The 14408-nt window shown below is 38.4% G+C and overlaps 2 protein-coding genes across 2 annotated transcripts in view; one reads left to right on the plus strand and one right to left on the minus strand.

Annotated features, from left to right (window-relative positions):
• Window positions 1–14408, plus strand: part of LOC131680735 (netrin receptor unc-5-like) — a 1096742-nt gene that overhangs the window by 902592 nt on the left and 179742 nt on the right. The window contains exon 10 of the mRNA XM_058961442.1: window positions 10438–10563. Coding sequence (XP_058817425.1) covers window positions 10438–10563 — 126 coding nt within the window. The remainder of the gene's footprint in view (window positions 1–10437; window positions 10564–14408) is intronic.
• Window positions 10651–11684, minus strand: LOC131680736 (spidroin-2-like). The gene has a single exon (XM_058961443.1). The coding sequence runs from the start codon at window positions 11658–11660 to the stop codon at window positions 10692–10694; it is 969 nt and encodes a 322-aa protein (XP_058817426.1). The 5' UTR covers window positions 11661–11684; the 3' UTR covers window positions 10651–10691.

The raw sequence follows: 14408 nt of genomic DNA on the forward strand, positions 1-14408 counted from the left end.
TTGAACAGAAAGCAAACCAAATCATTCTGGAATGGCTCAGAGCGACTTTCCGAAAGCATTTTTCATCTCATTATTGCATGAACAGTAAAATCTAGGTCGTCAAATGGTGGGATAACAAAATTCTCACAAGTTCCTATCTCATGCCTCCACGCGAGTCTAAGTCTATTGATGACATTTGGTCCTTAGACCGGCGACGACTGGGTGCTCTCAGCCTTCTGCCGATAGTAGCAGAATGAGAGGGTGCGAACAGATCTAGTCGAGAAAACATTGTCGTAAAAATAAATAGTTGATCGGAATGAGCCCCAATACGACTAATGTGACTAGTATCGATGATCACGGGTCAATACCTATTGAAAATTCGCCGCGTCTGTTTTTATGAACCTAATTTCAAGCTCCGTTATTGCTAACAAGTCCGTGCATCAGGTTAACAATCGTATATATTTCCCTTCAGTGTTCGTTATTATCGCTCGTATACTTGTATTCCAAAAGCAATCCGATATGGAAAATAAGAAATACTTTCCATGATTTATAACATCTCGCGCTATCACTCGGTAGTTTTCATGCCAATAAATATATCGTAGAGAAGAAGTAAAAAATTCCGTCTAAATACTGTTTCAATAAATAGTGATCCGGCCCATTATGCAGATAAGATTAGCTTACCTAGGCAATACTCCTACGGTCGGCTGTGTGGAGTTCAAATTGCTTTTGTCTAGGGAACATAGGATACTCTCGGTAGCCGGCTGCCCAGAGTTTAAAAAGAACCAAAAAATAAACAAGATCTTCTCTTTTTCGAGTGATCGTGCACTCGAAGACTAACTAAACAACTACCTAATAAAATATGCTTTACAGGTCGCATCGCTTGCTTGGAGCGAATCCTAGACCTGATACCCTTCCAAACTACCAACTCCGCGACACCTATGGAAGAGTCTGATGAATCGTCGTCCTTCCGTTAAGTAGGTGGAACATCAACACTTCCTGTCTACCTTATCCTTTATCCTTCCCCGTGAACGATGAAGATGGGGGCGGCCGGCAATGATGACTATCATGCTGTTGAGGTTTTAATATGGGTCGGATTGGTATGAATTCCTACTTACCATTTCCTAAGCAACTCTTATAAGATAATCAGCAGTCAAACATGATGAAGTCAGTGTGCAATCCGCCAAAATCATCGTCACAACGCAACGCACCGCATTATTGCATGAACAGTAAAATCTTCATCTACAATCTCTATATCTGTAGTATTGAAAAAGATTAAAACTCCAACTAATCCACTGCGATGCAATCAATTTCAATAAACCGCTCGACATAGTTGCTGAAAGTTATAATCATCGTTGTTGGATAGGTAACTGCATTCATCGCCGAGAGTCTGCCAATCGCTAGGATTATAACGATTACCGTTCAGAATGGCCGCTTTAGACCCTTACGACAATATCATTTTTCGTAGAAGTTTTCTCACCCCTACACAGTAGAGGAAATAGTTGGTACTATTCGGCATCCGCGATGCGAAGGGATTGAACATATAGGGTGATGTGCCTATTATGGCAGTAGAGCCTATTGTGACCCTATTTCGTACCCCTTGGTTTCGAACCAAGCATATGAGATAATGACACTATCGATTTGGCTAAAACAGGTGTGAAAAAATAAGCTATAGTTATATTCTTTATTTGTTGTGCACATATGTATTTAGAACTATCCTCTAAATCCAACTTTTAATTAAAACAAAATCACCTTATTGAAATATCTACTAATCCGCCTCACTCCCGTAGTGAACCGAAACTGGATGCAACGGCGCTTAGCAAAATAAACACTTACGAGCCAGCATTTACCGCCTCATATCTCGTTATTCCTGCACAAATATACTAAACATTGCATTGATACATACCTTTATTTTAGCTGGAAAACCTTTTTACGATAATTTCACTTTAAAATCACTCGTCAAACACTAGAATAGGCCTAGTGTTATAACAGGATAAAACTAAATACGGGGGTTCCTATTATTGGCATGTTTTGCTGATACACTACCACAATCAAAACCAACTTTTTGCATCCATCATACAGAAAAGAATCACCAGTGCGGCCAAACCAAAACATGAACTTGTAAATATGATGTAATGCAATTTCAGGTATAAGTAATCAATTATTTCAAGTTATTCAACTAATTGTTGATTGCAGATATTTTATTTTTATCTGCACATACAATTCGGATCGAAAGAAAGCAATGTGTGATGTGAAACTTGTCATTCCAGTTGCTAACCTTCGAATGGTTTTTTTCTGCGTGCGCAATTCTGGGCGCTCTTCTACTAACAGCTGATGAATTTCATTGATGTGCGTGATGTTTACGTTTGTTTTGATCGGCTGAAAAAAGCAGAATGATTCGTTTTACAAATCACACGTTGGCGTCCATGATCTGGATATCTAGTTAGAATCGACGCAAATGGAATATGAGGCATTGCGTTTCAACTAGATTGTTTTTCGATGAGGTGAAAATTGGCACACCCATGAGGCGATAATTGAATCATTGAGGTGGGAATAGATGCATAGAATGGAACATTTATTTTCATTTATGCTGAAAATTGATGCAATTCTGCTAAATAAGCATTATATAGATGTTTAAGAAACAGTACACTGATACTTTATTCTGAGAAAGGTTATAGATAATATGGCTTCTTTTAAAGTTGTTCAAAAAATAGTGCGACCCTCTCCCTAATGGTGCCAAAATAGGCTCATCACCCTAATCGTAATTGGATTGGATATCAATTTTATTACAATTTACGCATCGGGTCTCTCCATTGAACCGCACCGCAATCCAAGACTCATCATCCGCTCAGGCAGCCAGTATGGGTTTAGCTAATTGCATTATACGCGAGCAGAGAATCGCAGGCTTTGCAACTAAATTGATCACTTTTGGGCCGGTTGAAACCACCGCAGCAACGTAGCAGGCTGACCCGAATAAGCCATCGCGCTCAAGTTGTATACGGGGATTAGTTTATAATTTAGCATAGTGGGTATGACACTTTTCAACCCATCCCGCTTGGACCGCCGGCCGGGTTCGCTTGTGAGGGGGAGCGGACCGGTTTGTCTCAACAATGTTATGGGAGCCGGACTGGATATCGGTCATTGATTTCTGGTGCTGGTGTACATGCCCGAGACAGATGAATGTCCCATCCAGTGAGCTGGTCATCCTCCTCAACACACTCTTCAACTGCGGGACGATATCTGTTGGGGACAACATCATCATCATAACCATCAAGCAGCGGCAGCAGCAGCAGCAGCAGGTGAAGTTGATTTCAATAAGGTCAATTAAAATATGGCATGTGAACTCAATGGTGCACAACAGCATTGAATTGGGTTATGGATGAAATTGACAGGCAACCCGAGCAGAGGTTTGCTGACCCGAAATTGACGAATGCGATGGGATTTGGTCTAACCGAGTGCAATGTAATGTCTGGGATGTGAAGTGGAAATAATTGATGATGGGCTGTTCGGCTATCCGGTGTCCGGGTCAAATATAGGATGGTGCGTCAAAGCTTTGAGGTTGTCCGGTTTTCTAAATTGTAATCCCCAATCCCTTAATTCGATTGAACTGATCCATTAGCAATTTTTATAACAGTTCATTTTATAGACATTTTACTCTGACAGGTAGAAAGGTGCTTGAATGACATTCGACCTAAAATGTTGTGTGTGATTTTTGTGTGCAAACTGAAACACGAATAAGAAATTCTTGTCAGAAAAAGTAAAAAGTAATGATCAATTTATACAAAAATCACCTCGATCCGTTTGGAAGTCTTCGGTGCATTTATGATTTATGCACAAAGGGGCAAGTATACCAAAAGCTTCGACATGAACGTGCACTTTTATCAGGCTGTGTGTACAATTGGGTGACAACCTGGGAGTAGATTACTTTGCGAATATACAACTAATTTGCAACTAATTTGAAAAAATGCGTTTAATTTCTATTATTTTAACAGCTTTGCAGAATTCTATATATCAACTTAGTTGAGGAAAATTTAGGTGAAAACTTTTTTTCCTCCACTAAGGAGGAAATTGGTTAAAACCACATTTGCGCGTGAATGAACCAATAACTCAATTAGTTAATGAATTTGCGCTTTGACTTTGTGTCAAAAAATACATTATGAATTTCCGTTATGAGGAAAATGATTGATATTCGAAAAAGAAACACAACTTATTAATCATTTATCATATTGGTGGAAAATGTTCACTTAATCTCAATAATCCTTTCAATTCAGCAACCGAAAATAAAAATTTTAAGGATAGAACATGCTTCGTCAAACCCGCTTCAAATATATTAGAGAAAAAGAAACCGGATATGTACTTCCAGTATAAAAATCGGACAGGGGCTCTCCTTTGTAAGAGTCGGATAAAAAACTATCAGTATAAAAACCGGAAAAAATATATCCGATTCTTACAATTTGGTTTTTAGTCGACTTTTGATCTTGAGCATCACGATATACGGATGCTCCTGCGAATAATTTATTTATTTTTAACCAGTTTTTACACTGGAGTTTTACGTGTAAGAACTTTTTAAGCAATTCTTATGCTGAAGGATCTCTGTACGATTTTTACGCGTGAAGTTTATTTCGGATTTTTATATTCCTATGTATTTGAAACAATTAAATTTCGATTTTCGCTTGGACTGCACATAGTAAATTTTTTATCACGCATTTCTTTCGAGGGCTTTTAACAAATTATACGTTTTTAGATAGAACAGACATACGTCAATATCTGTGAGAAACATTTCATTTTCGGTTGAATATTTCAAGAGATTTGTGTATTTTTAGCTGTCCAGATTTTGTCACGAACGAGCACTACTCCTTTCATCAAAATTAACTAGTAGAATGTGACCCTTTGGATGGGCGAATTAATATGGCGGAGATCTGCCGCCAGGCAGCGCTAGTGAGTATTATTGTACTCGATCTACTGTATCTCAAGTTTCTAACTTTTAGCAGATCTGTGTCTTCGGCATGGTTGTCCAGGAGATCTAAACATAAGTGATTGTATGCAAACTAGTTCGAGAATCTGCCACTAGGCGGAGCTATTGAGCATGCCATTTTTTGGCCTGCTGAAGCTCAAGTTCATGATATATAAGCAGAACGGTGTCTTCGGTATAGTTGCTCAAGAGATAAAAACCTTCGAAGTGGTACACCGAATAGTTTAGGATTTTTCCACTACCACATTTACGATCTCAGAATCCCAAGATTGCGACTATTTAGAAGTGTGGTGCCTATGCTAGAGTTGTTGATTCATGTTATTTGAAATTCTGGCACCAGGCAAAACCTGAGGTAGCAAGTGCGATGTGGATAAAGTGAATGTCACTGCGAACCGGACCATTATTGACAATTTATATTAACTTCACAATATCCTAGTATTCTGACTACATTTAAAGCGCTTTAAGAAATTTTCTGTCCATTTTATTCAGACGTATTCAGAAATCAAATAAGTAAAAGGCACAAATAACACGTAAAATTGTTTCATTCTGTTAAACAGTTGTGGTCAATATTGTTCTACGTAGTTTATGCAAATAATAGTAGAATTTATACTTGCTTATCTATACACTAAGGCAAAACGCATAGCGAAATTCATAGGAAATATCTTATGATGAATAGAAAAGAGGGATTCCATGAGAAACCGGCCGACCGCAAAATATGACCATCGTCGAATCGAACAAAACTTTGCAGGTGTGTTCGCTGTATGTATCTCCATGATATTCTCTGGCAATTGGAATATTTTGATACAAGACAAATTTTTCAAAAGGGCGTAAACGTTTCTACGTGTATGAATTTCAATTTTTTTTTGTTCGATTACTGTATTTTATACAGCAAAACTATCTGAGAACAAGTTACAGGGAATGAATACTTCTGTCCGAAAAAAAATATACACTGAAAAAAATGTTGTGTCATGTTTCAAAAAAACAAAAATTTATGATAAAATAAATAAAAAAATTGCGAAAAGAAACATTTTGATTGTGATTGCATGATGGAGAAAAAATCGGTAAAAAAGTTTTTCTAACAATAACTTCGTACATGTTTTTAAATTTCATACTAATTGACATACAAAATTGTAATTTTATTACAGAATATAACTCTAAGCACCATTTAAAATCAAAAAGCATTTAACAAAAATCTTCCAAAATGCGATAGTTTTTGAGATATTTGAAATTTTGCTCCTTCAAAAACAATTAATTCGTGCAATTATGCTCTTTTTAAAAGTTATTCGCGTTACCCCATCAAAAAATGTCAAAAATTTAATGTTTATCGTTTTAAAGACGTAAAAGCAACCTTATTAGTGTATTTGGATCATGGAGAAGCTTTCAATAAAAAAGTTTTCCTAACAACAACTTTTGACATTTTTTTATAATTCTTACTAATTGCAGTCACAAATACAATTTTCTTTTTGAATATGATTCTAAACGCCATTTTAAATCGAAATGCTCTTAAGGGACGATCCATAAATGACGTAGCATTTTTTTAATTGATTTTTAACACCCCCTCCCCCATCGTAGCATTTCGTCACAAACCTCTAACTACCCCCCCCCCCCCCTGGTAATTACGTAGCTTGGCGGTAATTCACCCCCCCCCCCCCCACCTTGTCCCCGAAAAATTTAAAAAAAATGAAGAACGATGTTAGTTATTCCCCTTAAAAAAGCTACGTAGTATGACATGACCCCCTACCCCCCTGTCTTCACACATCATCACAAAATACAAAACTCCCCTTCCCCCATATAATGCTACGTCATTTATGGATGATCCCTAACAAAAATTTTCTAAAATGTAGTAGTTCTCGAGATATTTTAACTTGTTTTAACAACACAATTATTTTGTTTTATTACGACCTTTTCATAAGTTAGTTGCGTTTCTCCATCAACAATAATAGGTTTTTCAAAAGGCCCGTAAACTTTCGTGCAACTTTCTCTTTGACATCAAGGCGATGTTGTAAACCATTTGAAAGTTACATGAAAGCAACCAAAATATATTTCAACCATAGGGTCTGTTGATTAAACTATATAGCTGAATCATATGTTGGTTGTTTTCATGTAACTTTAAAATGTTTCACAATATCGCCTTGATGTCAAAGAGAAAGTTGCAGGAAAATTTACGGGCCTTTTGAAAAACATAATTTTGTTGATTGAGAAACGCGACTTACTTATGAAAAGGTCGTAATAAAACAAAATAATTGTGTTGTTAAAACAAAAGTTAAAATATCTCGAGAACTACACATTTTAGGACATTTTTTGAAGAACATTTAAAATGGCGTTTAGAATCATATTCAAAAAGAAAATTGTATTTTTGACTGCAAATAGTAAGAATTATAAAAAAATGTCAAAAGTTGTTGTTAGGAAAACTTTTTTATTGAAAGCTTCTCCAGGATCCAAATACACTAAAAAAGTTACTTTTACGTCTTTAACACGATAAACATTAAATTTTTGACATTTTTTGATGGGGTAACGGGAATAACTTTTAAAAAGAGCATAATTACACGAATTAATTGTTTTTGAAGGAGAAAAATTTCAAATATCTCGAAAACTATCGCATTTTGGAAGATTTTTGTTAAATGCATTTTGATTTTAAATGGTGCTTAGAATTATATTCTGTAACAGAATTACAATTTTGTATGTCTATTAGTATGAAATTTAAAAACATGTGCGAAGTTATTGTTAGGAAAACTTTTTTACCGATTTTTTTCTCCATCATGCAATCACATTCAAAATGTTTCTTTTCTCTTTAGGTTTTTGGTAACAAAATATTAAAAATATAAATTCACAATTTAAATTTTTATCATAAATTTTTGTTTTTTTGAAAAACTACACATTTTTTTCAGTGTATATTTTTTCAGACAGAAGTATTCATTCCCTGTAACTCGTTCTCAGATAGTTTTGCTGTATAAAATACAGTAATCGAACAAAAAAAAATTTGAACTTCATACACGCAGAAACGTTTACGCCCTTTTGAAAAGTTGCTCTTGAGTCAAAATAATCTTATCACCTGTGGAAAATATTTAGTCTTGCATGACGGTGAAACGTGTAAAGTTTCATTGGAATCTAAGATGGTCGGTCACGATTTTAAAGATTTTCGGACGGATCTTCGTGGAATTCCTCAAAAGTAACAAAACTATGTTTTCATAAGATTAATATGAAAAACATACGATTTTTATGATTACCTTAACATTTTATAAGTTATTGCATATGCCAGTCGTGCGAATTTCATACGAGTATCTTATGATTCTCATAAACATAAGAGAAATGTATAATATTGTCTTAAGATAATTCAAAGATGTCTTATGGAACATGAAATCATAGCAAACTGATTTAACAAAATAAATGCCGTTTTATAAGATAATCTTATGATTTACATACGTGCTACTTGTGGCTAAAAATTATACGATATTCCTATAAAATTCGCTGCATTTTTTGCCTGAGTGTATCCCATATTTCTACTTTATACATTTAAATAGTGTATATATATATATGCCGATTAGGTGAAATTCCGAACAGTTTTAAGTTGTCAAGAATGATGACGTCATTAGCAACTCACCAAATCTGATCAAAACTTGGTACGGCCCCGGTGCGACCCAGTGAATCAGGCATTCGTTGATGTATAGCTCGGTTCATATTGTTGATAGTGATGAAAATCGGAGTCTTACGGTCACAACTTAAAATTTCCTGCCAGATTATCAGCTTACCGGCAAAATTGTCTGCCAAAATAATTATTTTTGGGGAACATCTCCGTGACCTTTATCAATATAAAATTTCTATCCCGTCAGCTGTTTAGCGTAAAATTTGCCATACGTTTTATCGTCCTTTTTTACCTTGAATTTTGTCAGATCTGATCATACAGCTTTTAGGCCCGTTGTTTAATAGCCCGCTACTTGAAAAAACCTTACCGAGCGTGTTTCGAACTGTACTGCTCAGAATAAGAGACATCCCCGTGAGAATTTGAAAATGAAATCAGTTTCGTGGAATAAAACAAAATCATTTCTTTTCGGAATATCAATGATTTATTCTCTCCTTTATTGACATTCACCATTATCGGATTTAGTATGAAGGATAAACCTTCTAAAGAATCAGGAACTTGAGATAGAGTACGAAAAATGAACTGTTCACTAACGCCTCCTAATGGCAGTATCCCATACTATTCGCTAAACCACCTCGAAGATTTTCATTTCGTGAGCCAATATAAACAATAACAAGCGCCGCCTAATGGCAGTGTTCTGAAATATTCAAAATAATGTCTCGTAGATTGTGATTTTCTGAGCAACTTCGTCGAAGACTTTTCTAAAAAAAATATGGATCTTAGGATACAGTAAGATGAAATAGTAACATGCTCACTGGCTCTACCTAGCGGCAGAATTTTGTTTCAAATTCTTTGGTCTTCCACAGGCTAGTTATTGATCCGATGAGTCTCAAAGTTCTGTCGAACATTCTACCGCTGAAAGATCGCTTTTGGGAGCTCTCTTATCGATTTCCCATTCGATGCGATATCTTGAACGCATTGGTGATTGAAAACTACGAGAGGCTTGTCGAGCTCAATTCCGAGACCCATTTTATGTCCTTATACTATGACTACTCGGCGCAGAATATTAAACATTCTTCTTGCAATCCCATCCATGCTCATTTTTCAGATACGCATGAATCGACGATTTTATTCGACACATCCATTGACGAAGATGAGATTCGTGAAATAGTGGACCACATACGCCCGCAACCGGTCCCGAAAATGTGAAATGTTTCATAATATATACCAAGAGGTCGATTGAATTAAAGAAAACAAGTAATATTTCCCCATACCATGGTGAAATAAACAATAGAAACGCCAAATAAATTCAAGTCATTTTTTACTTGGCTATGCGGTAAGCTAGATTTCCGATTCGTGGAATGTGTGTGTTATTTTTTTCCGACACGTTTCGTCTGCCCGAAAAGGCTCTACTATAGATAGACAAAAAGATTCACTTTCCTAGCCAGTTGACTTGGTTTGAAAAAGTGATCGAAAATTTGTGCACAGCTTCTAGTAACACTGTACAGAATCAAAAGCTGGGATCAGATTCTAAACTTGCAGTGCTTTATATCAAAATTGTTCTTTGTAATGTTACTTAAACCTAAACTAACATCTGGCTTTCGGGAGTATCTCCAATAATTCATCGAAACGTGATTCAGGGCAATATACAATTATCTAAATAGAAAGTTTAATATCCAATTGAATATACCGTAATATGCCAATTATAATAAATTTTATTAAAGTAATTATGATTATTTCGAGCAGAGATCTTCTTTTTCGGAGGGGCGCTCCATTTGCAGGATCGCCAGATGCTGCATGAAGATCAACATGAAGCAATCCCAACCCTTACATGTGCTTAGTTTAGCTCAGTTCGTGAAGGACCCCTTTATGGCACACTCTGATCACATATTTTTTTAACTCTTTTCAGGTTCTAACTGGACCATCTACGTAGGTTTGGCGCTAACAGCAGCATTTTGTATAGCGATTGGAGCCGGACTAACGCGAATCGCCCGTCGGAAGAAGACCATCCCTGCTTATAACCTTGCAAGATCAGGTAAGTTTGTAATATATATCAGTTGATAGAAAATTATTTCTGTAATCGAGGTGACCTTATAAGCAAACAACAGCAAAAAATGATTAGTCGAAGATTTATTTTTCAAATAACTACAAACCATCTAATGGCTACATCAAAAGATAAACAGCATGAGTCAACAGTAGTACACCAATCGCTAAACCTTTACGCACTCCACTACTTGGTTCTCCTTGCTTGCCTTGTCTTAGTTTGGCCTTCGATAGACCTATATCTGTTTTATTCTTCGCCACCGCCCATGGATCGACGCCAATGTTTGCGGGTGGTTGAAGACCAGGAAATTGACGACTAGGAGGTTGACCAGGAATCGGCTGAAACTGCTGACCCGGAAAATACTGAACCGGAAATTGCTGACCCGTATACTGCTGTCCCGTATACTGCTGACCCGGAAGCTGCTGACCCGGAAGCTGCTGACCCGGAAGCTGCTGACCCGGAAGCTGCTGACCCGGAAGTCGCTGACCCGGAAGCTGCTGACCCGGAAATTGCTGACCCGGAAGCTGCTGACCCGGAAGTCGCTGACCTGGAAGTCGCTGACCCGCATATTGCTGTCCAGGCAATGGTTGTCCCGAAAATTGCTGCCCCGGAAATTGTTGTCCCGGAAACTGTACACCAGGAAATTGCTGAGCTGGAATTCGGTTACCTGGCGGACGCTGGCCCGGAAGTTGCTGACACGGAACTTGTCTATTTCCATCGACACACATCTGTACCGGTGATGAACCGGGCCCATAATGTGGTGGTGGATGCCAAGTGCCACCCGGCTGTTGTAAGTAGGGTTGTTGAGGAGCATATCCTTGACCCGGGTTTGAAAGTGATGGATATCTTGCGACGCCAGCGTTTATGGGTTGCTGACCTGAATACTGATGGCATTGAGCTTGAAGTATTCTTCCGCTAGTGCACTTCTGTGGCGGAGCAATTCCTGAGCTAACTAGTTGTTGGGGCAAGGCTTGTGGTGGTGAATTAACTGGGTTTGATGGCCTGCAGGCGGGTCCGCCAGCTTTCGGTTTGCAGCTCGGTCTTTTCGATACAGGGAAACGCCAATCTTCAGGAGCAAAACCGGTCATAGTATTAACAGGTGAATTTGGAGGTTGATCTTTGGCGGTGTTGACGGGTTGCTTTGCGAGTGGATCTTGTACGTTATTCAGAGGCTGTTTTGCAAGTGGATCGTCAACAAGATTCACAGGCTCATTCACGAAAGGATCTTTGACAGCCTGATTTGCGAGTGGATCTTTGACAGGCTTCGCCGGCTGATTTACGAGTGGATCTTTGACGGTATTCACAGCCGGATTTTTTGGTGGCTCTTTGACGGTGTTCATAAGCTGACTTTCTTTGTCAGTATTTTCATCCAGAATTTGACCGGTAGAAGTTTCATTGTCACCAATTTGTTTACTAGTTGTCGGAACACCAGTTTCACCATCCGCATAGTCGGCCATGTTATAATCGTCCGGATCTGCATTCGAAGCTGCACCAGTGGTCGAGGGAGCGGAAGTTTTTTGAACAGGTCCTTCGATCATACCACCGCTTGGAGAAACGCCTGTGTTTTAGAGAACATTCGCATTAAAGTTATAAATTAAGTTGAAATGATTATGAATACCTGGGTACATAAGGTTGCCTGGATTTAAAAATGCGTCAATTGGTACTCCAGGATAGGGCCCCTGAAATGCGGGTCGCTTCCTAGCTTTTGTTGGCTCCGGCGGACCCTGTACTTGCTCTATGGAAGGGTATGGGAAGTTCGGCGGCAGATTTGGATATATTTGCTCTGGTGGCGGCAGTGGTACTTCTTCAGCGGTGCCGGCTGCCGTAGCAGATTCGGGATTTGCTGTAGTTTTTACTGGGTCTTTTGTAGTTACTTCCGGACCCTTTGTGGTTTCTTCTGGAGCTTTTGTAGTTTCTTTCGGTCCTTTCGTAGTTAATTCGGGTGCTTTCGTAGTAGCGTCATCACGTTTTACACGTTTTCCATGTGATGCTTTGACAAAATCCCTGCCGCGATAGACAACACATTTTAGGTAACATCCAAATTTAATTTTTACTTACTAACTTACCAACAGCGTGTTTTGTTACAATCCGTGAAATACAATTCCTTTCCGTGGCGGCTATGGAAGAGAGCCTTTAGAATTGTATTATCCTTGCATAGCACCGCATAGTCCAATCCATTTGGGACCGAATCTGTGGTGTAGCACATTTTGTCACCGGTCAGTTCCCCTAGACATCGCGTGGATTTGGTGCCCGGTAGTTTGCTCCACTGAAAATCATCGTTCATAGTGACAACCGAACACATGTCGTCACTAGCATAGTCCAGGGACAGTTTGGACGGTCTGGCATCGTGCAGGTGCAAAACGGCCACATCACTTTGAGCCGATTTGATACTGTACTTGGGATGCAATCGGAGGTCTCCAATTTCTACATGCGCCAAACCAACAAAATCGAGGTTTTCGTCTAGTATATCCCTGAAAGAAGATTTGAATAGAAATGTTAGTCAATCACTTGACGACGGCTTTTCGATTGCACTTACCAACGATTGGTTGCCAGGCAATGAGCAGCAGTTACAAAAATTCCGTTTCCTACGCGATAAGCAGCGCAAAATTTATCCTGGAAAAAACCACCGTCTGGGGTTCTCGTCGGTGTTCCGGGTATCTTCCGGAATACTACAGCCGGAATGCTTGGAATCCCTTCCTGTTCAACGGAAGTAGCAGCGGTGGCGATCAGACTGACTACAACCACCAGCTGTACCACCGAAAACTTCAGGCGATTTCGTTTCGTGCCCATCTTGAGTGCTTCGCAGTCAAACATGGAATGGGAAAATTTTCACCTAGTAACGTTTCGAAGGCCTACTACAACGTTTTATGGGAAAATTTTCGAACAGAGTGCACTTTCGTGGACACGAAGCGAAGCGTCAACTGTACATCATTGCTGTTCATGGGGGGCATGGGGTTGTAAAATGGTTCACAAACCAGATCAAATGCGTTAAGGGGTTACATGAGTTACATACTGTTATGTGTGGGAAAATTGTGGAAAGTTTGGATAAGTTATGTAGCAGTTTTTAAGGTATATATCAGTAAATTAATTTGAGTTTATGCTATTTTTTGTGGAAAAAACATACATCAGTTTATTTTAAAATGTTTGCGACGGGAGGAGTTCTAACCTTTTCCACGAAACCCTCTTTTTTATAGTACTTGAGGTGATCACTATGCAAGAACATCAGACAAACTAAAATCTTAAAAGTGAAATGGCTTCAATAGTATAGGCAAATACATATATGTTTTTGGTATAGAGTTACATTAATGCTAAAAAACCTCGACGCTTTTTAAAAAAATGAAGGCATGAGCATGACCCCTTAACCACTTTGATCCAGGTCGTGTAACTATTATTGTGCATTGCTGATAAGCTTTCCCAAATAGTGAATAGCACAAAAAGGTAAAGAATTTCCCATATTTCGCGAATCAATCACTGTGACCCCGAGTTTTATACAATAACCATAGCGGACAATAGTACTTCACAAAGGTATAGTTAAAAAAAGCCACGAAATGCTCGATAAAAATAACATATACTGCAATCACATCCGAACGTCACTCAGTGCCTGCTGAAACCGAGGTCACCCCGTAATGGTTTGCATCGAGTACGACCTTGCTGATCCAAAGCAGATGCTGATCATAAACATAAACATGAACATAATGACCTAAATTGCTGTGAGAATCAAACCCCCAACCGGAAAATATATGTGCCACGCGCTATCATCAGCATACATTTTGCTTTCGGGCAGTTAACACTTTCTACTTAAAAGCGCTTTACCAGCGGAATCTTTGTTTAGATTG

Source organism: Topomyia yanbarensis, chromosome 2 (genome assembly GCF_030247195.1).
Source record: "Topomyia yanbarensis strain Yona2022 chromosome 2, ASM3024719v1, whole genome shotgun sequence".
Classification (NCBI taxonomy): Eukaryota; Metazoa; Arthropoda; class Insecta; order Diptera; family Culicidae; genus Topomyia; species Topomyia yanbarensis.